The 24,302-nt window shown below is 39.7% G+C and overlaps 1 protein-coding gene across 1 annotated transcript in view; it reads left to right on the top strand.

Annotated features, from left to right (window-relative positions):
- The window catches only part of TMEM163 (transmembrane protein 163), a 155,116-nt gene that overhangs the window by 96,355 nt on the left and 34,459 nt on the right, over positions 1 to 24,302 (top strand). The window contains exon 5 of the mRNA XM_007060877.3: positions 15,889 to 15,985. Within this exon, the coding sequence (XP_007060939.2) occupies positions 15,889 to 15,985 (97 nt within the window). The remainder of the gene's footprint in view (positions 1 to 15,888; positions 15,986 to 24,302) is intronic.

Here is a 24,302-nt window from a genome sequence, read left to right as displayed (position 1 = left end):
CAGGGCAAAAAATCCTCTCCCAGTAATTTCTGAATCAAGCCCATAACTTCTGTTTGGGTGATAGCACATTGTTTAGAAAGATGTCCAGTCTTGATTTTAAGACTGCAAGAGATGGAGAATTCACTGGATCCCTAGGTAAGCTGTTCCAATAATTAATTACCCTCACTGTTAAAAATCTGCACCTTATTTCTAGTCTGACTTTATCTAACTTCAACTTCCAACCATTGGATTTTGTTATGCTTTTTTTGTGCTGCACAAAAGAGCTGTCTACTATTTGCAGTCACCAATGAGAATCTAGTATCCCTGGGGCCCACCGCTGGTTGATCTTGAGAGAACCTTTTCCCCAATGGCCCCGCTCTGCTACAACCTATATGCAAAGAAATAGCTCTCTGTTTCTCTGATTTTTCTTTCCATTGGCTTCCTGCTTATTGTGCCAGGAAGAAAAGTGGATATCATTCTGACAGCCTACTAGGACTTTATATGAGGTAAAGGAGAGGTTTGTGACAAGTACATAATTGGAGACAAGTTGTTAAAAATGATCTAATTATATTTTCAGTTTAATGTTCAGGGAACTGAAAACTGGTTAAAATAATGTGATGAAACAAATCACAAATAATAAATATCCCAAAACATCGGAGAGGTTGGGACACATTCAGAATTTTTGGATCATATTCTGCTTAGGAGGAGATAAAAAATGCCCAGCTCTATATTTTAAAGTTTCCAGTGATCCTGCAATGTGTGTAATATTTGAGCTGCAAGTTGGGTCTATCATACATATTTCAGTCTTAACAAATGAACAGTTATGTTTGTATATTATTGTATGAAAGGAATCATTTAAATTCAATCATAACATTTACAATATCTGTCTCATCCTCAGAAAATATGGGTTACTTTAGCTATGCTGTGCATGTGACAAACAAGTGATGCACAGATGGCAAAATCCACACCCAGCCACGATTAAGGGCACATCTCTGTGTGTAGAAGAGTAACACCTTGTAATGAGCTAATACACTGGCTGAATGATCACCTGGAAAAGTATCAAATTTATGAAGATTTTCTACAAAACAGAATAGCTAACAAGAGACAGCTAGACTCCTCAGTTCTTGCCTAGTTCTTAATTGCCATGAATGGGGCTTTGACTTAAGATCTAATGACCCACAACTGCAAACAGTAGCACTGAATAGTGCTTACCACTGTGAACAGACCAGTTGATGTTAATGGGCTTCTCATGGTGGCATGCCCTGGTAATGCAGACCAATTTATATCCAAAGACTGAAGAATCAGAGCCCACAAATACAAAATCAGAAGTTCCTACCTACCCACTCTTCATTATTCCCTTTTTTGTTTCTCGACAAATGTCATAGTTAGCTTAAGAGCAGGATATTTCCCAGCATAGTTGGACTAGAGACTCATCTTATTCAATTGGGGAGCTTTTTATCTATACTGAGCACCTATTATTAACACTAGTGGGGTGCAACATATTGAGCTTTACAATCACCGAGCTTTGATTCACAGAAGATATATTTAACAATATTAGTTATAACTTTTTCCTTTCTCTTCAGCCTGGACAGTTGGATTCAACCTAGCTTAAGCAATATAATTTTTTAAAAACTTATTCACAGTGTCTATCTTTTCTGTTAAATAGGTGCCATAAAAATACATGATGCTGCACAATAGTATACACAGGTTTTATTGGCATTTCTGTGGATCACCTGTTTTATCACTCATGCATTAATCTATTATTTCCTACTCATGCCAATAAAAACCTGTAAGCCATCATGTGATTACTCTCATATACAGAGATACATATATAATACATACATACATACACACACACACCTGTACATACAGCTACAAAGTCCAAACACACATTAAATATTTTATATATCGTAAGACTCTATTTTTAAAAAAGTGAAGCATTAGAAATCTTGTAGACTTGGCTAGGAATTTACTGGGAGCTGATCCAAAGCCCACTGAAGTCTTTCCTTTGAGTTCACCAGGGTTTGGATCAGGGTCTGCTGCATTTGTTTTATTGTTATTTCTTTGCTCTCTCATATATATGTGTGGCCTTGATAACCTTCAGTGAAAAAGAATCTTACAAAAATTCTGATGAGGCTCATATTCAATTTACTGGATCTGTAAGGAACCCTTTATTACCCCTTTTAGCTGCAGTAAGGTTAGGCACAATGAGCAGATGTTCATACGCCTCGCAGCTGATTGCAAGGCAGACTAGCCATAGATAGAACAATACAGAGTACAAATCTGGCATGAGCAAATATGGTACAGATTTTTTCAAAATTTATTAAGTTATAGAAATGTTTCTCTGCTTTTATCAGCAGATAGTAAATAGCTGAAAAGTCTAATAATTTATGGTCCCTGATGGCCCTATTTCATCTCCATTTTCATGAGGAATTTAGAAACACAGAGCCAATAAAAAAATCAAGTACACACAGCCTATAACATTTCCAACATGGCCAATCTCTAAATTGGATTCCCCAGATATTAATACCATTCCCCTCTCCACATTCTAAAGGATGCTGTAAAAGCATTTTGTCAGCACCATAGATTATACTGACTCCATTTTATAATACGAGTTAGACGGTCTGTTTTATATCAAGGAAGGTGTGTTTTTTAAAAAGACACTCTTCAGCTCTATGTTTTCAATATTAATTCTCAAATTACTTAAGCGGGTCCATGTTGATTCATGACTTTGATTTTTCAATGAGTGGTGGTGATGACTGGAAGCACTGCTGATCCAGATGCTGACAGTTGGAGCTAGACGCTGGAACGTATACCATGAACAGTAAGCCCACATATTTCCTATGCACATTAAAATGACATTATTCCCTAATAACACTTCCCTGTGCAGGTGCAAAAATTCTGAACAGCTGTGGTTCTGCGTAGGCTGGTTTTCAAACCATCATTGGTAACTAAATCCAGTAATGTAATATAAATCACAGACATAACCAAGCAGTGTATTTGTATAGTTAAACAGACAAAAACATGTTAAGGACATAAAGGTTTACTGACACAATTAGAAAAAAGCAGGGAAACTCAGAGTCAGGCAAACATTTCATCATCTTGTGCACACACAGCCATAATGTGTAACATTACACAGTAATTTAGTCTTTAGTAGAGTTGCTGGGCTTAAAAGACTGACTCCACAGCCTTCACAGTTGCAAAAGCCATACTAAGAGAGTATAGCTAGCAATAGATCATCTCTGCATAGAGACAATGTGCAGTATTACAGAACTAGTAGCTAAGACTGATTATTAATTAACAGCTGCATCATGTTTTCATGTCTATTTTAAAAAAATAATTCGCAAAATCACATGTGGTTCTATAACCAGTTTACAAAAGCCTGATACATGTTCTTCATGGCAGGGACTACATACCTTACTATCTTTTCTGAAGCTTCTAGGCACTATTGTAATATTAATATTAAATAATAACTGCAGGACTGGTTCATTGTCTTTTAAACTGGCTGGCTGCCTCTCACATAATTCATTTTTAATTTCACTGTGTGTGTTACAAACTGGCAATATACAATACTCATCTATAAGCACCTTCACATTTGATGCTACACATATGCTGCTTGAATTCACTGGTCTTTTGCTGGGTACAATGATTCATCTTATTAACAGCACCTACCAATGGCACATTAAGGAGAAACAGACACAGTATTCAGTAATAGTTCAAATGGACACAGTGGCCAACAATGGAGCAGCTGATACAAACATAGGGCCTGATGCTTTGAGATTTTGAGCATCCTCAACTTCCATTGCCTTCATTGGAAGCTGAAGCAGCTTAACACCTTGCAAATGATAATTCAGCTTCTTGCACAATAAAGTCTTTATGAACATAAGGGCTAAAAAAAGGTCTGTGAAGAGCTGCAATGTATCATCTAGTAGGAATGATAAGAGAGAAGAGGAAAAACACATGTAGCTGGGAAGGTGTTTGAGCTGGGGCTAGATATTATTCCAGCTCCATGTGGGTAATTGACAGCCAGCCCGGATGTCTACTAACACTTCAGATCAGTTGCCCAGTGTTGCAGGCTTAGTTGCAGCTGATATAGAGACAACATTGGACCAAATACCTTGCTGGCTTTATTCCAATGACATCTTTGGAGTTGTGCCAGCAGAGAATTTGGCCCACTGTCACCAGAGTTATTTTAACCTGACACACTTCCCACTGCCAGAATACCTGAGGTTCAGATTGCTTTTCCTGCAGAAAGGGTAGCCATGAAAGACAAATGAGAAAAAGAGACAAAGATACAGAACTGGAAAGAGAAATGAGTACAGAAATGAAGACACACAAAAAAGAAAGGTCTTCATAATGACCGACCCAATGAAAATCTGTTTTGGCGACGACTTTTCAGCAGTCTGCTGTGTTAGTGTAGCTTACGCACATGTTCCCTCAGTCAATCTGAAAAATAAAATGGAAGTCCTTGCAACGTTTATGGAAATGGGAGTTAGCATACATACATACTAGTTGTTTTCCAAATTAATTAGTTCCATCATTTAACTCTCATTTTTTCCTCTTCTTACTACCCATGGCCTCTTTTAATGGGTTATAAGAGAGCTAAAATCCTACATCTTACCTTTTTGCACTCCTTCAACATAAAAATGATCTGGTCAGCTTTGCTGAAAAAAAGCCCATATTTCTCTTGGGCATAGACCTCCCATTCCCCGCTTTGGCTTGGAGCACATTTTTACTGCTGAGTTTCAGTTCCCTGCAAAGTAATAGTTTTAACACAATATCCTTACTGCCAGCAATGCAAACAGCACCCCAAGGATCATAACAGTTTTCTTTCTTTGGGCTATGAACCTTTACTACTGAAAGATCTTCTTGATGTGACCTGGAGAGATAGCGAGGCTGTGCTGCAGGAGCAAAAGCAAGAAAAATGTTTTAGAAATACAACTTTTTCTCTGGAAAGTACAAAATGTGAACATCCTTACAAACAAGAGACAGAATTAAAAGACAGAATTAAAAATAAGTAAGAATAAATCAGTCTGGTGAAAGTTAAAAAAAAAATAAAATAAAACGAGCACTTGTGGAATTAAGACGATTCTCTCTTGTTTGTATTACAGCAGTCATTGGGGAGGCCCTAAACTGGGAACTGGACTCCATTGTGCCAGGCACCATGCAAACATGTCAGATAAAGTCTCTATCCTGAGGGGCTTGCAATATAAAAAGAATACTATCTGAAACGTTAGTGGTTCATAGTTACTTTGAGTCAAATTCTGCTTGTCATATCCACTTGAGTAGTACTATTGAAGTTAATAGAACTGCTTACTTGAGTAAGGCAAGCAAGTTTTGGATCTTGTAGGACAGGAAAATTAAGGGTAAATCACACCAGAACTCCAAATGTGCCCAGTACAGAGCAGAAGCAGACTTACCATCTACAGTACCAGTCAACATGTAGTGATCACATTGATCAGATATTGCCAAGGTTATGCATCCAGTGTGGCTATGTCTTCACAACTGCTTTCTTATATATGATGAATGTGCAGCCTTTATGGTTTTGTGTGTGAAATAAAGAAAATACCGAGCATTATTTACTATCAGGAGTAATTTCAATGAGACTTAGCCTGGTAATAAGCACAACAAATTGCATTTCCGGGATTAAGCTCTACAGAACTGTCTAGGATATGTCTTTAAGGCTGTGAATTACCTTAATGCTCAGGATACAATACAAATATCTGAAACTGGTAGAGAACAGAACAAATCCCTGTGAGCATTTTAGTTATTGTGTTTTGTATGAACTACATTTCCGTTTATAGCAGTAACTCTTACATATACACAGTTGATAAATGTAGAAAAAAATTGTGTATTTCTGACAGATTTTAAAATCGCATTTTAGGCACTTTGTATTTTAACTAAGCCAGAGAGTAATTTGACTGATATTGACAGTCTTGTTTTATTCCACATGGTGTCATCGCGGTTCAGTGACTATTCTAATGAACCTGAAGAATGCTGATAAAATTGATTCCAGTATATGAAAGACATCTTACTCAGTACATGAGGAGAAAAAAAACCAAAACAGTATCCATAAACTGGCGAGTTTAAAGTAAAACATTTATACAGATTGCATTCATATGCATCGCTACGTTTTTTCTGAAACCTTAATTGTGTTGCACCACCTCTGCTGCTATCAAAGCAAATGTTTTGTGAATAGTAATTACCCAGGGCTTCATTATATACCCTGTTAGGCACTGTGTCAGTGCATTCAATTTGCCAAAAAGCCAGTGGGATGATATTTAGGTAGGGAAAAGTCTTGCAATGGGTGTTTCACAGCAGTCAGACTATATCAGATAAATTGTGCTCTCACTTACACTGGAATAGTTACTCCAAATTTACTCTGGTGTAATTTATAGCAGGATTTGCCTGTTTCCTTGTGGGGGTATGTACAAGTCTTTACAAAATTGTAGCAAATCATTGCAGGTCTCACTGAACACTATTAATGTGAGTGAGTAATCCCATTGGCTCTAATGAGACTACTCATTTGAGTAAGTGATCAACAATATAACGAGGTACTTTAGAAGGGAAAATTGCTATATTATCTTGAAGATTAAATGATTATTTAAATATTTATTTAAATTAAATTTAAATATTTAATTAAATATTTACATTTATTTAAATTAAATATTTAAATAAATGGTATTCTATTATTGTTTAACAGTGCGATTAATTGCGATTAATTTTTTTAATCGCTTGACAGCCCTAACTTCAACCTCTCTTGAGCTGTAATTGGCAGAAAAGCTGACCATAAATTGGCGTTTCAGAGAGTAGTTCTTGGCTCGTCCTTTCTGAACTATATTATTTTGTAAACTGTTTTGTTTCCTAAAAGACTCCAACAAACTTGTCTTTCTGTCATTTTAGCAAACCAGCCTGGCAAACTATGAATGTGCATTTTCTTTTAAACTGTTTCTTTGTGTCCCTGCACTCTGTGTCCCCAATTTAGAACATATCCAAGCCTTTCAGAATTCTACATTCTATAGGCCATAGAGACCACATGAAGCTAACTCAGCTTCATGGGTTTTTCATTAGATCTTTGCCGTTACCTGACACAGCTGCAGTGATAAATTATCCTGGGCTTATAATGATTTGTTGACTGCTCAGTGAGCTGCTCATATATTAACTTTCACACAAGGGGCTGCAGAATAAACACAGCACAGTCTCTCTACTTAGGCTGTGTCAAAGGGATAGCACCTTTATTTTTGGGTAAAACGAAGTGAAGAGTTTAAATTTTAACATACCAAATAAGAAATACGATTTACTCCCATACTTTACAAGAAATGCACTTTTGTTTGTTTTTTCCACCATTTAATATGGTGCATTTAGATTTTAATTTCTTTTCGAGAGACTTAAAAATAAGGGGAAAGAGAAATATTTAGCACTCCAGCCTTTCTGAGCAAATATATCCAGTTATTATAGAGCAATATTGTAACTTTGCCAGCCTACATCAAATAGTATGACTTTCCTGGTGCAAGTGCTGGAGGAACCAACTAGGGGCAGAGCTCTTCTTGACCTGCTGCTCACAAACGGGGAAGAATTAGTAGGGGAAGCTAAAGTGGATGGGAACCTGGGAGGCAGTGAGCATGAGATGGTCAAGTTCAGGATCCTGACGCAGGGAAGAAAGGAGAGCAGCAGAATACGGACCCTGGACTTCAGAAAAGCAGACTTTGACTCCCTCAGGGAACTGATGGGCAGGATCCCCTGGGAGAATAACATGAGGGGGAAAGGAGTCCAGGAGAGCTGGCTGTATTTTAAAGAATCCTTATTGAGGTTACAGGGACAAACCATCCCGATGTGTAGAAAGAATAGTAAATATGGCAGGCGACCAGCTTGGCTTAACAGTGAAATCCTTCCTGATCTTAAACAAAAAAAAGAAGCTTACAAGAAGTGGAAGATTGGACAAATGACCAGGGAGGAGTATAAAAATATTGCTCAGGTATGCAGGAGGGAAATCAGGAAGGCTAAATCAGGAAGGCCAACACCTGGAGTTGCAGCTAGCAAGAGATGTTAAGAGTAACAAGAAGGGTTTCTTCAGGTATGTTAGCAACAAGAAGAAAGTCAAGGAAAGTGTGGACCCCTTACTGAATGAGGGAGGCACCCTAGTGACAGAAGATGTGGAAAAAGCTAATGTACGCAATGCTTTTCTTGCCTCTGTCTTCACGAACAAGGTCAGCTCCCAGACTACTCCACTGGGCAGCACAGCATGGGGAGGAGGTGACCAGCCCTCTGTGGAGAAAGAAGTGATTCGGGATGATTTAGAAAAGCTGGATGAGCACAAGTCCATGGGGCCGGATGCGCTGCATCCGAGAGTGCTAAAGGAGTTGGCGGATGTGATTGCAGAGCCATTGGCCATTATCTTTGAAAACTCATGGTGATCGGGGGAAGTCCCGGACGACTGGAGAAAGGCTAATGGAGTGCCCATCTTTAAAAAAGTGAAAAAGGAGGCTCATGGGAACTACAGGCCAGTCAGCCTCACCTCAGTCCCTGGAAAAATCATGGAGCAGGTCCTCAAGGAATCAATTCTGAAGCACTTAGAGGAGAGGAAAGTGATCAGGAAGAGTCAGCATGGATTCACCAAGGGCAAGTCATGCCTGACTAATATAATTGCCTTCTATGACAAGATAACTGGCTCTGTGGATGAGGGGAAAGCAGTGGACATGTTGTTCCTTGACTTTAGCAAAGCTTTTGACACGGTCTCCCACAGTATTCTTGCCAGCAAGTTAAAGAAGTATGGGCTGGATGAATGGACTATAAGGTGGATAGAAAGTTGGCTAGATTGTCGGGCTCAACGGGTAGTGATCAATGGCTCCATGTCTAGTTGGCAGCAGGTATCAAGTGGAGTGCCCCAAGGGTCAGTCCTCGGGCCGGTTTTGTTCAATATCTTCATAAATGATCTGGAGGATGGTGTGGATTGCACCCTCAGCAAGTTTGCAGATGACACTAAACTGGGAGGAGAGGTAGATACACTGGAGGGTAGGGATAGGATACAGAGGGCCCTAGACAAATTAGAGGATTGGGCCAAAAGAAATCTGATGAGGTTCAACAAGGACAAGTGCAGAGTCCTGCACTTAGGATGGAAGAATCCTTTGCACCACTACAGACTAGGGACAGAATGGCTCGGCAGCAGTTCTGCAGAAAAGGACCTCGGGGTTACAGTGGCGAGAAGCTGGATATAAGTCAACAGTGTGCCCTTGTTGCCAAGAAGGCCAATGGCATTTTGGGATGTATATGTAGGGGCATTGCCAGCAGATCGAGGGACATGAACGTTCCCCTCTATTCGACATTGGTGAGGCCTCATCTGGAGTACTGTGTCCAGTTTTGGGCCCCACACTACAAGAAGGATGTGAAAAAATTGGAAAGAGTCCAGCGGAGGGCAACAAAAATGATTAGGGGACTAGAACACATGACTTATGAGGAGAGGCTGAGGGAACTTGGATTATTTAGTCTGTGGAAGAGAAGAATGAGGGGGGATTTGATAGCTGCTTTCAACTACCTGAAAGGGGGTTCCAAAGAGGATGGATCTAGACTGTTCTCAATGGTAGCTGATGACAGAACAAGGAGTTATGGTCTTAAGTTGCAGTGGGGGAGGTTTAGGTTGGATATTAGGAAAAACTTTGTCACTAGGAGGGTGGTGAAACACTGGAATGGTGGAATCTCCTTCCTTAGAGGTTTTTAAGGTCAGGCTTGACAAAGCCCTTGCTGGGATGATTTAGTTGGGGATTGGTCCTGCTTTGAGCAGGCGGTTGGACTAGATGATCTCCTGAGGTACCTTCCAACCCTGATATTCTATGATTCTATGAAACAAATTAAGAACACCAAATACAATCAGGAGTTAAGGATGAAATTCCATCCTTAATATATTCCATTATATCCTGGAATTCTAACTCCTGCATATGGTAATGAGCATCACTTCTTGTTTGTAGACAACTGCAATACTTAAGGATAATGCAGCACATTAAAAACAGAATTCCCAGACTTACCTTTGAATGTCCAGACTTTTATCCGGCTAAGTAGGACTTCTAGGGTCCAGTTATCAGACCTGACCTCTTAAAATGCAGCCATGCTTGTGCAACACCTATGAAAGGACTGGTCCTCTGTTGACATCAATAGGAATTCTGCTCAAGAAAAAACGTGCAGGATCAGTTCCTAAACTGGGAATTGTAAACATAAGTACCCATTTGTGGGGCCAGTGACATATTTCACACCGTGTAACATGCACAGACAAATGGCTTGTGTCCATATTTTAATGGATACAGTTTACAATAGTCACCCTGCTTTTTTTGGCGTTGAATGTATTTTTAAACTTAATTTGCCTTGTGTGAATTTCTGTTACGTATTTGTTTAAAAGGAACAAATAAAACCATACGTCATTGACTTTTAATCTAAATACTTAAAGAATTTGTAAAATGCATCTTATTGATTCAAATGACCCTCATGGTTTCCTTAGACTTCCATGAATCTCACTCATCAATATATGGTAAAGGACTTTTTACAAGAAAGAAGATGCTTTTCAATCACTATTCACATCTGATATATTTAAATATCATAATAGGCTGCTGCCATTGTTACACTCAAGTCATTTCCCACTACAGAGCTATTGGTTTGAGTAGTAGATAGGTGGAAGAATGTTAGAGCAATGTTTTTTTGCTACTTTTAAAAAATGTCAATGTTCTAAAAATCCTTTTGTCAGACCTCAAGCTAAGCAGATTCATGTTTGGTTAATATTTGGATGGAAGATTTCTGAGGGAAAATAGGTGCTGCAAGAAGTAATGTTAGCAATTCAGTAAATTGAACTCTTTCCTCTGAGTGTCTACTGTTCAGAACTAATGCCTGAGTGTGGGAGCAGGGCACTATGCTGCTGGTAGTTTATTACAGAAGAGAGAAAAAACTAAGGTCCTTAAAAATGCCATGACACTCTTGAGAAGAGTAGCAGCATTAATGTCAGCAAGAAAGGTAGCAGCATTAATCCCAGTAACAGGGCAGAATTTCAGCACGGCTAATTCATTACCCTCAATTCTTCAACTCTCCTGGCAATTCAGCTAGATATGGTATGCTTGTTCATTGCACTTCCATCAAGTGGTGTGACGTGTGGGCTGCACTCCTTCCCCAGAGGTGACTACACTGATCAGTTCTGTGGAAAATGGTTCCTATATATCACGGAGAATGGTTAAGCATTTCGCTCAACACACATGAAGAAGGGGAGACAATTCAAAGATTCAAAAATCAGATGTAATACAGATAAAGCCATGTCAGCCACACAGTGTGGTGGTGATCTTGAATGCTCTGACTTTCCAACATTTTTTTTTATTTGAACTTTAATTCCGAGTTTCCTGCCTTTCAAATAGTTGAAAAGGTTTTTTTTAAATTCAGCATTCTAAATGAGGTGATTCTCTGAAGTAACCAACAATTCTTCAGAACTTCTGCCCACTCGTAAAGTTGTTTTGCTGGGGAATATGTACACTAGCTATGGATGAGATTCATTGGGCAATATCACTACGCTGTATACTAATTTCTGTGAGCATTCACATAGAGAGAAAGAGAGAGCGCTACTATTTGCTGTGGGCCCAGTCCAATTCCCATTGTAGTCAGTGGAAAAACTCCCATGAAAAGTCTTCAGTAGGTTTTGAATCAAGTCTCAGAACTGCAGTGATCTTCCTTTGTACATTTTGGCTATGTCTACACTGCATGCCTCTTGCGGCAGTGTGTAGGGTGTGGATAATTACATGCTTCAGTGAAATGCAGACTTCGTCCACAGGGTGGTGTGTAACTTTCCCCACTGCAGGGAGCTTCTGGAACCTTTCCCCTCTGACAGAGTCTTTCACTGTGGCAGGGAAAGGTTCACTGCCTGTCCTTCCCTGCTGTCTCCCTGGTGATGGCGTCTTTCCCAGCTGCTGGAGTCTTTCCCTGTGGTGGGGAAAGACTCCAGCAGTGGGGAGGCAGTGTGCCACTACACTGCTAAACGTATCAGTGTAGTTGCGGCAGGCAGTACTTATGCGAGTAGAGAATCCTGTAGGGTACATACACCCAGAGGGTTCAGCAGTGTCTTTACTCACCCAAGCGGTACATCACCATCTACACTGCTAGTTATATCCATGCTAGTGGGGCTAGCCATATATGTACTCTGCACACCACCAAGAAGAGAATGCCACGTAGACGTACCTTTTTATATGTAATTCTGTGGACAACTTCCCATCTGGCTTGCAATTATTTAGTAATGTGAGCTGGCTCATCCAGACTCATAATAGAGAACCAATGAAATTGCATTTGCCTAGCACCTTAGTACTAGCAGACTGCACTAGTATCTGGAAACATTTTATTTAGTTGCAAAGTAGTCAAGTAATTGTTAGCAGATGGGAGTTAACATACTTGTACTATAGTTTTTATAGTTTGGATGGTTTGAAAATAGATATAAAGCAAGTAAACGAGTAAAATTACAGTACTTTTATTTTGTATTACAGTTAAAAATTTGTGTTAATTTTTCAAGGCTTCTTCATTTTGCACATTTTTTTCTTTAAGTGGAATTTTGTATGATTTCTAGTCTAGACAAGATTTTGTTTCCTGGCAAATGGGTAGTTCAAAGAAGATGATATAGCTTTGTTGCAGATAAATTAATGTACTCAGGAAGAAGAGAGAGGTGTACTTTAGCCATTAAGTATTGCACTATACACGTAAAGATACTCATGAATTTTGTATGGCTGCAGAGTCTCACAGCCGATATACTATCTTTGCAAAATAAGATGACTGAATGCTGACTCAAACCAACAGACATAACTACGTTTCTCCCTGCTACTGACATTTTAATTATTATGTCATTAACATCTCTTACCCATTTTGTCCCACTATTCTCCCTTGTATTCCTTTTCTTTTTTACTGTTTCAATTTAAGTAGAAGCAGGGGGATCTTTTATGACACAATCATAACCAACCCAAATCTTTAGACACAGTTTCAATTGAACCTTTATATGTGTTCAAAACAGTTTGGTTAAGATCCCAAGTCATGCACCACTTACCAGTGGTCACAGGTTTTCCAGGGAGCAAGACAAACAGCTCAAGGATAGATTATATTGTGTTTGCTTCTCCTGGTATAACCAATGGTACAAGGCACTGGGAGTTGGGTTTGCTGGGTTGGGATGAGAGTACTTGCAGTGGTCAGAACAACCCCAAACTGGGCAACACTGGCCAAGAAAAAGATGCAGCTAATGTGGCCAAGGTATGCACTGATTCAGTGAGCCCGCTAGGCAGTCTCTGTGCTGTGGAGCCCTTGGTGTCAGTTAAAAGTGCCTTCCCCAGAACTACTAAGGGAAGGCATGGTAGAAACAATATATCCACTTCCCTGAGGGAGAATCCCCTTGGGGTGGAGCAGTGCCTATTGATACAGGGAAGTGTAATTTACAGTCTAGACTAGCAGGGGCAAATTGATTCCAGCACATGCATTTATATTGGCTGGGTTTAACCAGTCAGGAATAACAATAAAAGTTTCCCCCTAACTTTTGTTTTAAATAAAAAGTCAGCAGCATGGTCCTGCATGAAATAAAGATGTGCCATCCTGGCTCTGCCACTGACTCAGTGGGTGGCCTTAGGCAAGTTGCTCAATCTCTGTGGGCCAAATCTGCTCTCAAGAAATGACACAACTCTTTCTTTACACCTATGTGAGTAGAATTTGGCCCCTGGTCTCAGCTTCCTCATCCATGAAATGGGAACAATCACACTTATGGTACCTACCTCCTGGATTTATTTAATGTGAGACACCCTATATCAATGCTAAATTATGAAATAAAATACCTAAAACTACACATGAAGGTGATATTGAAAATAAAAAACTTTTCCACCTCATACTGAGTGTAGAAGGTCCTGATTATATTCCTTTTCACTGATTCATTCTGATGAAGTGAAATTATCAATCTAGGAGAGTTAATCAACTATTGAACCAAGAGCTTTTAGAAAACCCGTGATGAGATGTCTCACTGTCCCTCTATTTTCTCCTTTGCAAGTCTTCACTCCCCTTCGGAAATGATCTACTTTGCTTTCATTATTACATCTCCTCTGGAAATCAGACTTGTCAGTGTAAAACCATGCAGGCTGATGATGACCTAGTGCTCCAGATCTGCATAGAATCCATTCTACTTGCTTATTCCTCTACCTAAAGGTTACTGGCAGATCTTGGGTACTCTTAAAATGCACAAAGCAGACGTCTGGGAGTGGTGTGCAAGGGTGGGGTAAAGCGCCCAGTTGCACACTTTCCACCATGTACTGTGGTAGAGCACACTAAGAGGGCCTGCTCAACTTACCCCAGGCTGCAAACATCTCAAAAAGCCGAATACCTACTCCAGGACTAGTGTAGCAAAGTTGTGTCCTCCTTTCCAGTAACCAAGTCCCTGTTACCCCATCAGCAAGAAGGATGCGTGACATACGAGCCTCTTTGTTGGCGCTGGACCACTGCAGGAGCATCCTGGCATAAAGATGATCCTCACTGCATCCTTTACTCAAAGTTTCAGTGGCCAGAGATTGTCAAGGGGGTGGTGGAAAGTGGCCTCAGTGCACTTCAGGATCTGGCCCTCTGCTTCCGTTAGTGAACAAAGTGCTGGAATGCTGCATCTACCCCATTGCTGCACCTGCATTTCTTGACCTTAGCAGAGCAATGCAATCACATTGCAGTCCCTAAACCGAGCTTGATGTGAATGTAACATGTTTTGCCAAACTGCCAGATGGGCTGATGTCTAAATTGTTAAAAATAGTAGCACAGTGCTGTTCTAATTATAGCATCCTCAGATTGTTCTAACAGATAGGTGCCAAGACACTGAATACCGGACAAAGAAAATTGCTACTTTCTTTTAGCAAAGTTTAAAGAAAAATATATTTGTAGCAATCCGATTTCTACAAATATTTAGCGTTTTAAATATTGTACTGTTTTAAATTTGCTGTTGCTGTATTTTATATACTTCTTAGGTACCGACTACAGAATACTTTTAATAAAGTAGATTTACCAAGAGAATCAAACTGAGTATTGCTATAAATGTATTGATACTGTAATGGATGGATTAGTATTTGGGTGCACCACTTTCCTCTACTGGAAGGAATCAGCTGTGTGTCCATGCCCTATACGACTAACTGCAGAAGGCGGGTCTCTTCCAATTCAAAGAGGTGGGGCCCTGTGTTTTTGGATCAGAAATAGGAGTTTTGTCTCTGCTCTTGCTTTGAAATTGGGAGTGGCCATTGTGTGCATTGTAAGTCTGAACTACGACTACTTCCTGTTCAAAACGTGCTTGTTTCACTGTGGCCTCATTCTCTCTTCATCCCTCTAGCTCCCTTTGTTTGCCTTCTTCACCTCTTTCGTTTTGGCATACAACAAGATTGTATCTTTTTTGGGTAGGGACTGCCGTTGTACTTTGTGCATCACCTAGCACAATAGGGCTCTGATCCCTGTTTGGGGCTTCTAGGCATTACTAGATCCATGGACATCCTGTAAGATAATAAAACCTGAAACGTAGCTCTTCTGGTTACCAGTTGGGATTCGTAATCTTCTCTTCCTTCAAGTTGGGGAAGAGACAATTGCAGCTCAGGTGTCAGGTTCCTGTGATGTTACCATCTAGATCCTCCAAATATCTTCCCATCATCCTCTAGTAAGAAAGGGGATTTAGACTGGAGAGGCCTGTCCACACAGAGTCAGAGCTATTCTTGCCAAATCTTTTCCAACTATTGTCCAGCATTTAAGAAGTGAAAAGGAATTGGGATTCTCTTCTGGTTCCAGCCTTTAATCCAAACCCCCATTCTTTAGCTCCTCCATATCAATGATCATTAATGTTGTCCACTGTGTTGTTAATCAGAAGGTCTGAAAGCTCCAAATAAGCTCTCAACTTTTCTTTCTTTTCAGAGCCTGTGTCATCTTGGGTGTGATATTTCTTCTTTCAGCTGTATGTATAGTGGTCAAAGCCATCCATGACCTTGCGATGAAGTTGCTCCCAGAAGTGGTAAGACCATTCTTTTCTTTACGATGCTCTCCTAGTTCCCAGTCCTGCAATGGGCTGCAGGACGGCAGACCCTGCACCCTCATGAATTCCTGTTATATTTAGTGGAGCTCCAGCAGGGGAAGGGGCCTGCCTGTGTAAACACCATTGTAGGGTCATGGTCTTAACGTGATATTTTTTCCATACTGTAAGGTATAATCTCCTGCTGAGGTGCAAGTATGACCCACATTAACATTACAGGCCAAATCCTGCTCACTTTGATCATGTAAAGCTCCTGTTGAGGGCTGTAGGAGCTGGTGTAAAGTGAGTAGGTTTGGACCTTAATGATGGTATTCAAGTGAGGTCTCTCTAGCCTAGGTACATTTTTTAATGAGGAGAATGTTTCCACAGTGCAAGACCCGACCAACTTGGGTGTATTGTTTTTAATGTGGAAAAATATTTGGGGATTGCATTTTTTGTTTTGCAGCTCCTGCCTCCACATCCAGAGACACGTGCAGGTGGCAGGAGAGAAACAGGTGAGGGAAGCATGCTTTAGCTTCCGCTGGGAGAAAGAGCTGGCTCTTCTAGCTGTCCCACCATGGGCATCACAAAGGCTTTTCTCCTCCTCCCTGCTTTCAGTGCAGCTACAGAAGCCCGCCCAGCCTATCAGAGCAACCTTCGCCAGCAGCCCTCTCTTTCAGCTCAGTGCTTCCTCCCTTCCAACAGCGCTCAGAGTCAGTCCCCCACATCCCTGTCTGTCCAAACTGGCTGCTCAATGGGAGAGCCGGAGGGCACCATTTCTATCAGCACAAGAGCTTTCCTAGTCTTTGCTGGCCCAAATATCTACAGCTGAACATGCCCGCAGCCCAGTGCACATGCTCAAGTCAGGATTGGGTGCACACACAGCTCTCTGAACACACCTGATTTGGGTGCTTCCAACCCCGCACACATGCAATGCGGGTGTGCACATAGACATGTGCAATGTTACTCTAAAAATTTGCCCTGGGGTGTTTCTTTGCCAACTTCTCCTCTCCCCCCACATCATCAGATCAGCACCCTGGCCACCTGCTTTAACTAGGAGATGGAGGCAGGCCTGGAAACTACAAAATACAATCTCAAACTATTCTCCACACTTTTAAAAACACAAGTGGTCTACATGGGGTTTTATTCTATGGAAACTTCTTTGTGGTTAGACAAAAACCACTAAATTAAAAGTCTACATGCAATACTTTATTGGGAGTTACATGCTCATCAAGAGTAGAGCAAGCGCTGGTGGGCTTAAGTATTATATTTCCTTTAATTAGAAAGAATATTCACATCTAAATATATGCTCCTGGATGTACGTAACAGCAGCAAGCCATGCAGGGAGGTTTCTGTAAGAGGCAGAATAACCATCTTATGGCAGTATAGTGGTCTATGGCAAATGAATTTGGAAGGTTTAGCACATTTCTCTGTAGGCAAATGTCTACAGTATAAAAACCAATTAGATAAGAGAGCCCAAAGAGTGAACTGGCATGTAAATCACACAGACTAGAAGTAATGCTTTTAGATTAGGGTCATCTCTCTCAAATGGGCCTCAGTTCAAGGGATGTCACCTATATTAGTCTCAAAGTTCCTTACATTCATACAAATTTGGTGTCTCCTCGCTTTTATTTTTGAAACTTCTTTACATCAGAAATAAGGAATCTTGAAAGTGGGGTTGTAAAATGTTTGTGCCCTAAAGGGATGAATCTCCCAACATTTGGGGATGTGATTTTTTGAATTTTTTTTTGCATTGGAGTGAAAATACTAGACACACACCTACCCCAGAATAGCCAATAGCCTGGTTAGGGCACTCACCTAAGATTTGGGAGATCCAGGTTCAAGTCCCTGCTGTGCCTGAGGCCGAGCGCCCAGATCACCAGCTGTTGGCGGTGGGGAATCAGATGGTCTGTCTCTATTTCAGTGAATCAGCATTTTCTGAAAACAAAATTGTTTCACTGAAGAATTCTAGTCTTTAGCGATATTAGTCTGATGCCTTTCATGAGTGCTGCATTCACATACACACACAGATAAGAGTGACAACAGGGAGGCTGTAGCTAGGCTGGTCGAGTGTGCAGCCACCTAATAATATGGCAAGCACCACACACACACACACACTTAGGAGTTTTCAGAATGTGAGAGACCAAAGAATTTTACCTGCAAAGCTGTTGCTGTTAAAATGCAAAAATACAATGCTGTTGATATTTCTCTTACTGTTCAGGGCCATTTATAATATATGGCAGGAATTCTCCTTTGCAAGTCTTTTCATATTTCAAGCTCTCCATGTACAACCAATTCACTGAGAATTTGCATGGCACTAGGAGTCAAGTGAATATATGGGCAATCCAGGAATTAAAATGGAAAGTGTGGAGACTGAGAGAACAACATTACACTAGAGATATTGCTGCCCATAATCTCCAGTGGGGCGATTTGCCTAAAGGCTACAGGACTCTAAATATTTAGTGGCAATTGCTCCTCTTTAATAGGGACCCCTTCAGGTGATCGAGTGGTGCTTAGTTCTTCTGTGCCTGAATCTAATACTGATTCTGTCCATTGGCTCGTATTAATAGATCTGCTTTAGCTGCTCAGGCCCTGTGCAGACAGTTCCTCCTCCCAACTGCATGGACCTTTTCAAGGGACAAATATGTTTTCTTTGTAGCTCTGCAGCTCCCAAAACAAAACAATGAAACAGTGTCTTCCATTAATGGAAAACCTGCTTAAATGGAATGAACTATCCCCACCAGCATGTCCTGATGATGAGGATTGTTCTATATTGATATCTCTATAGTGATGCCTGAGGAGGAGGTTTTGTTTGCTCTTCCTTGGAGCACCAGCTAACGTGTAGTTTATATGACTGATTTATAGTATCAATATTATTATATTTTGTGGATATATTATCACCTCATATAGCTATAATATATGCATCTACATGGCAACTAGATCTGGGTGAATTTTTGGCAAAATTTATTTGCTGGAAAAGGCCGTTTTGGGTTCCCTGATACAATTAGAGAATTAGGGTCAAATCTGGCAAACAGTTTCGGTCAAAAATTGACTTATTTTAAAAAGACAAAATGTTTTGTTTATTCTTCTAAAAAATGCAATATTTCAACTTTTTGTTTCAAAATGATGTTTCACTTTGAAATATGACTAAATTTGTTTTAAAACAAAGGGTGGGGGGAAGGTTAAAACACACCTGAAAATGAAATGAAACTAAAAAAACCCTTCAAAATAATTGCATTTTGGTTCAAGCTAAATGTTTTGTTTGACCCAAAATGAAATTACCTTTTTAAGTTTCAGCAAGAAAAACTGAAAAATTTCCAATTGGAGTTGACCTGAAATGTAATTCTTTTTGGATTTTTCTGTTCAGCCATCACACCAAAATGTTCTATTATTCATTCAGCTCTAGTGGCAAAGGTATCGAGTGGTACAGCATAATCTGCCCCTGTCCTTCATGCACAGCAGCACAATATCCAATTCCACGTCAAGATGGTGACTGTGAATACAATCTCTGGGGCTGATTCTAATCTTGCACTGGCGTTCCATTGATGTCAGTGGAGTTACGGTGGTGATGTGAGAGCAGAACATGCAGGGCCAGTAACCCCACAAAAACCAGAGGCATTACATCAGTGTAACGAGGTCCAAATTCGATCCAGACTATATAATCCAATGCAAATTGCACAGGGGAGCTATATTGCATGGCTTTTTGTGTGTGTGTAATTTATACTCAGATCTGCCTTGCCTGGAGCAGAGGTCATACAGAGCAGAGGGTAACTTTTTAAAACGTTGTGTGAAATTTTAGCAGCATGATTCTGATTTCAAGGGGAATCAGGTGGCTAAAACCCCCATATCGCCACTGGAAAATGCAACCCTTCATGTTCAAATGTTGAGCACAAAACTAGCATTGTCAGTCTGTTTTAAGACAGGGAAGGTTCAGAATGTGCAGCCCTACTTTTCTTTTGGGCACAATTTGCACGGCTGTTTGTGTGGAACAAAATGATAGATTGAACCATTGCCGGAAGTACAAAGCTTCATTTTTCATCTTTGATATACACGGTAAATTACACAGACTTTGTCAGGATTATATATACAAAGTGGAGGGGGCAGATATAATTTCTTTGAGCTCAACTCTAATTTGCATAATTTTTAGAACAAATAATTGAAGATATGAACAAGTCTTGAATGAGAAATGTATCAAATAATTATGTATCAATTTGTTAATTATAAGCTGTCTTGGTTAAATGCCTCAAAGGGTAGTCAGCCCCCTCTGAATTGTTCTGAAATAATCATGCTAACCTTATTGCATTTCCTGCCATGTATAATATGGGTCATTTCATTCATCAGTTTTTAATGTGCCAGTAAGATAAAAGGCATTTCCTCAGAACGAATGTGCAAGATCCTTCATCGAAGGATTGACCTGTTCTTGAAATAGATTTCAGAAAGGGAAAAATTAATAGTGCGCTTTAAGTAAAAAGAAAAACAAATGGATTTCAAAGTATCAATGACTAAGGAATCATCCCTCAGTTGCTTGACATAGCTGCATGCAGAAATGTTTTGTGCGTGGCATTTTGCTTTGGATTAGATGGAAATGTAATCTTGATTTTTTTAGCCATGTTACATGATGGATTTCTGCCGTAGAGTTCAGTTATCTCTTTGCTAATTCCAACCAAGATTAAATGAGTCCTCGGAGAATGACAGATTTATAACCTAATGCAAATATACTGTTTCAGGATCCCATCTTGTAAGGTGCTGAGTGCCACATCCTCAATTTAGATTGATTTACAGTGGAGGATGATCTGCCCCATTTTTATACTTGTATTTTGAGGCTCCTAAGCAAATTTAGAGATTTCAAAAGCTGATAAATAAACAACAACAAACCCCATGAAGTGGCTTGCAGTGGAATGCTTTCCATGGAGGTCATGGCTTTTTGCAATACTTTTAACATTTCAAAGCCTTGGTATATGCTATATTTCTGTTTTTTTGTTCCCTTACCTAATGCGCCTGGGACTGTGCGCTGATTACTTAGGAAATGCCTGAAGGGCAGAATTTGAAGTGGTAAATGAGTGTGGTTTTGTGTGTGTGTGTCTCAGATACTTGGCAATGTATGTTGTTCTGTATATAATACGAAAAAGTCTGCACTGAACAATGACATAGCCCTTTGGGAAAGGGGGGTAGTAAATTAATAATGTATAAGTTGTTACTATTCTGGGGAACAGAAGTTTGTTTAAAAGTGATTCAGAAATGAATTTGTCTCAAGTGCTGAAAACATAAGCACTTGTACTCCAGGGCTATTTGAAAGGACTGTGCTATAGAGTATATGTAGTGAGTAGCATAATGAATGTTTTTTCCAGTTATTGAGGTATAAATAATGGACAGAAACCTGCAGCTGAAGCTCCCATCACAGTCAATGGAAGTTTTGTGTGTGGTGGGCCTAGGCACAATGAATAGAGCACTACTGTAGAATTGTGAGTGACAGATGGCCTCAAAATGGAGATTTGCTCTTTTTGTTACTATTAGGGGAATTAAATTTGCTGTGCAGCAGAAAGTGTGCTTCGGGTCTCTCCCCCTGCTTGTAGGACACAGTAAGTTGACGAGACCTGTCCAGAGCAGATCCTACTACATATTGTTCATCCACTCTTCAAAACACTTCTTAGAGCTGTAAGCGCAAACTAAAAGGCATGAGTTACTTTTGCAGATTTAGAGATTGGTGTGTGTGTGTGTGTGTGTGTGCGCGCGTGTGCGCGCACACACATGCATACACACACGCAGAGGCTTGGCAGAATTTGATTTTTTATAATTTTGACAGATGTTTATTTTTAAGCTTTTTTTGATTATCAGTTTAAATTTTCACAGTTACATGGGGGAGTCAGACGATTATTTAAATGCCAGTAGACACAGATTTAAAAAGTTAAAGTTTTATCACCGATAAAATACAAATTGTCAACATATGTCAAAATACACAAAGCAAATATACTTAAATCAAACTCTGAAGTTCTCAAGCAGCATTTTTATTACATTGCCTATTAGTAAATTGATTACGTTTTTTCAGTCGGGTTGTGAGTACAGTGAAATTGACATTTACCGATAAAAATGTAATCCTTCCAAGCCTATATATATGTACAAGAGTACATATGTTTATGCTGCTTATTAAAAGGTATTGCTTATTTTTAATCTGCTCACTGGTGCATCGTTTTAGTCCTGACCTGCTGTATTTTGATTTTTGGAGTTACCGCAATATGAAACGCTACATTTTGTTCTGTGCTAATGTGGTCCATGTGACATCCATCCTAGGACACTGAAATCTGACCATTGCTGGAGGTGCTAACATATTATAGTTCTGTAATTTATCATATGGCTTTGTAGTTTATCCAGTGCTAACACCTCCACATATATCACGTGAGGAGTTATGTAATTTATCACATGAATATCACCTTGACATGTTATATATCTATATAAATATAATGCTCTCTCAACAGCATCTTAATTAATACGTATGTTTAGACCTAAAGATTTTCACTCCCCATTTAACTTTTATTGGTATTAGTTCTTTAGTTTTTAGCTTTTGTGTCCGACTATAGAAGTGTGATCATCTGTGTGTCATTAATGATTGGAGGATTACATCTCAAAGCTTTAGGAAGGATCCTACACAGTGGCCCATGTTTCTCTCCAAAGAATAGAAGGAAACTCAGTAGCTGTGTTCATTTATGTGTTTGGAAAAATATTGACACTCCATTCTTTTGATGTCATGGTGTCTGGAGTCCTATTCAGTTTGCAGCAATTTCTTGATCTTGAACTACTAGAACTGAAAATATGAGATGAGAAACATCAGAACTCAGCTCGATCTGAGCTGTGAAACACTGTCTCTGAATGTGTTAGCACTTAACCTTGGAGCTTCTCTGATGCAAATTACGTATCTTTTTGGGGGGAGAGGGTCACCCTGTTTTAATAATTAGATACTATTGGATAATATAATTAAATAAAATGCAATAATAAGGAAAATAGTGGGTTATCACTTGACCTGATACCACACACTCTTGTCTGTTAAGAAGGCTAAAAGGACTAGCGAAGAGCCTGTTTTAATTTCACCTGGGGTTGTGAATCAATTTACATTTACTACTTGTCAGTGTTTGCATTTTCCCAGATAATAGTGTAACACATGTAGTGTCAATGAAGTTTAGTGTATGTCCTTATCAGTATGGCAAAGGACAACTTCTTGCAGGAGTAAGCAATTATCAGTCCATATTTCTGTCATTTGCTATAGCACATTGGAGAAATAATCCAGTTTGTACACAAAAGGCATGTAAGTCATATCAGAATTGTTTTCCTCCCCTGTATTTTAGTATTTGAATATTCATTGAATATTCATTTGTAGGAGTAGTTAACTCCTAACTATGCTTTATACCGCTGAACAAAAAATGAAAGAGGAACAGGAGGTAGTATAATGTAATAGACCAAAGACCTGCAATTCCTGAGTTCTAATTCTGACTCTTCTACTTATTTGCTGTGTGGCCTTGGGAAATTCACTTAATCTCTCTGGGTTGAATTCAGCTGTTGCAGAAGTTGAAGCAATGTTTTCTGAGCTAATGAGAGTTGTAGCTCCTTATGCTAGGGCTGAATTTGATTCTCTCTTTCTAAGTTTATCCATTTGTAAAATCCAGAGTACAGTTACTCTTCCTCATACGGTTGGTACGAAGGTGACTTAGATAATATTTGTAACGTGCTTGGAAAATGCACTGCACTAGATAAAAGTGTGGATTGTTATTGTCATTTGAAAATGATAAAAGGCTCAAAGTATATTTTGTATCACAGTAACTAACAAATATTGTTACAAAACTAAAATCCTAACACCTGTCCCCAGGGACTAGTTCTCAAAATAATGACTGGTGAACCTCAAAAGGTTGCCCAGGTGGTACAATGATAATACTTCCCCAGTTCTTTGGGAGTGTTGTGACAACGTTGTTAATGTTTGGGAGGCATGTAGCTACTGTGGTGCTGGTCATAAGAGTGTCTAAATAGAGAGAGAATGAGTGAGTTAAGTTGCCATCCTGATAAACATAAATGCGTTTCTTGTGGCATTTCAGCACTTCCAGAAATATGGAGAAGCGGAGAGAGAGCAAAGACGGTGGAGTCTGTTGGAGGGTGAGATGGGTGGAAGAGATTCAAGAGGTATTGGAGGGGTGAGGTGAAAGTGTGTGTGTGGTTTAAGTTTGGAGTGGGAAGAAGGTTTTTATAGTAACCAATCTGAGCAGAAGGGTTGGGTTTATGTTTTTCAGGACTGGTTTGCCTGTCCTTTATATATTGTTTTTCATCCATAGATCTCAAA

Source organism: Chelonia mydas, chromosome 11 (assembly GCF_015237465.2).
Source record: "Chelonia mydas isolate rCheMyd1 chromosome 11, rCheMyd1.pri.v2, whole genome shotgun sequence".
Lineage (NCBI taxonomy): Eukaryota > Metazoa > Chordata > Testudines > Cheloniidae > Chelonia > Chelonia mydas.
This window is presented reverse-complemented; position numbering and strand designations above follow the sequence as displayed.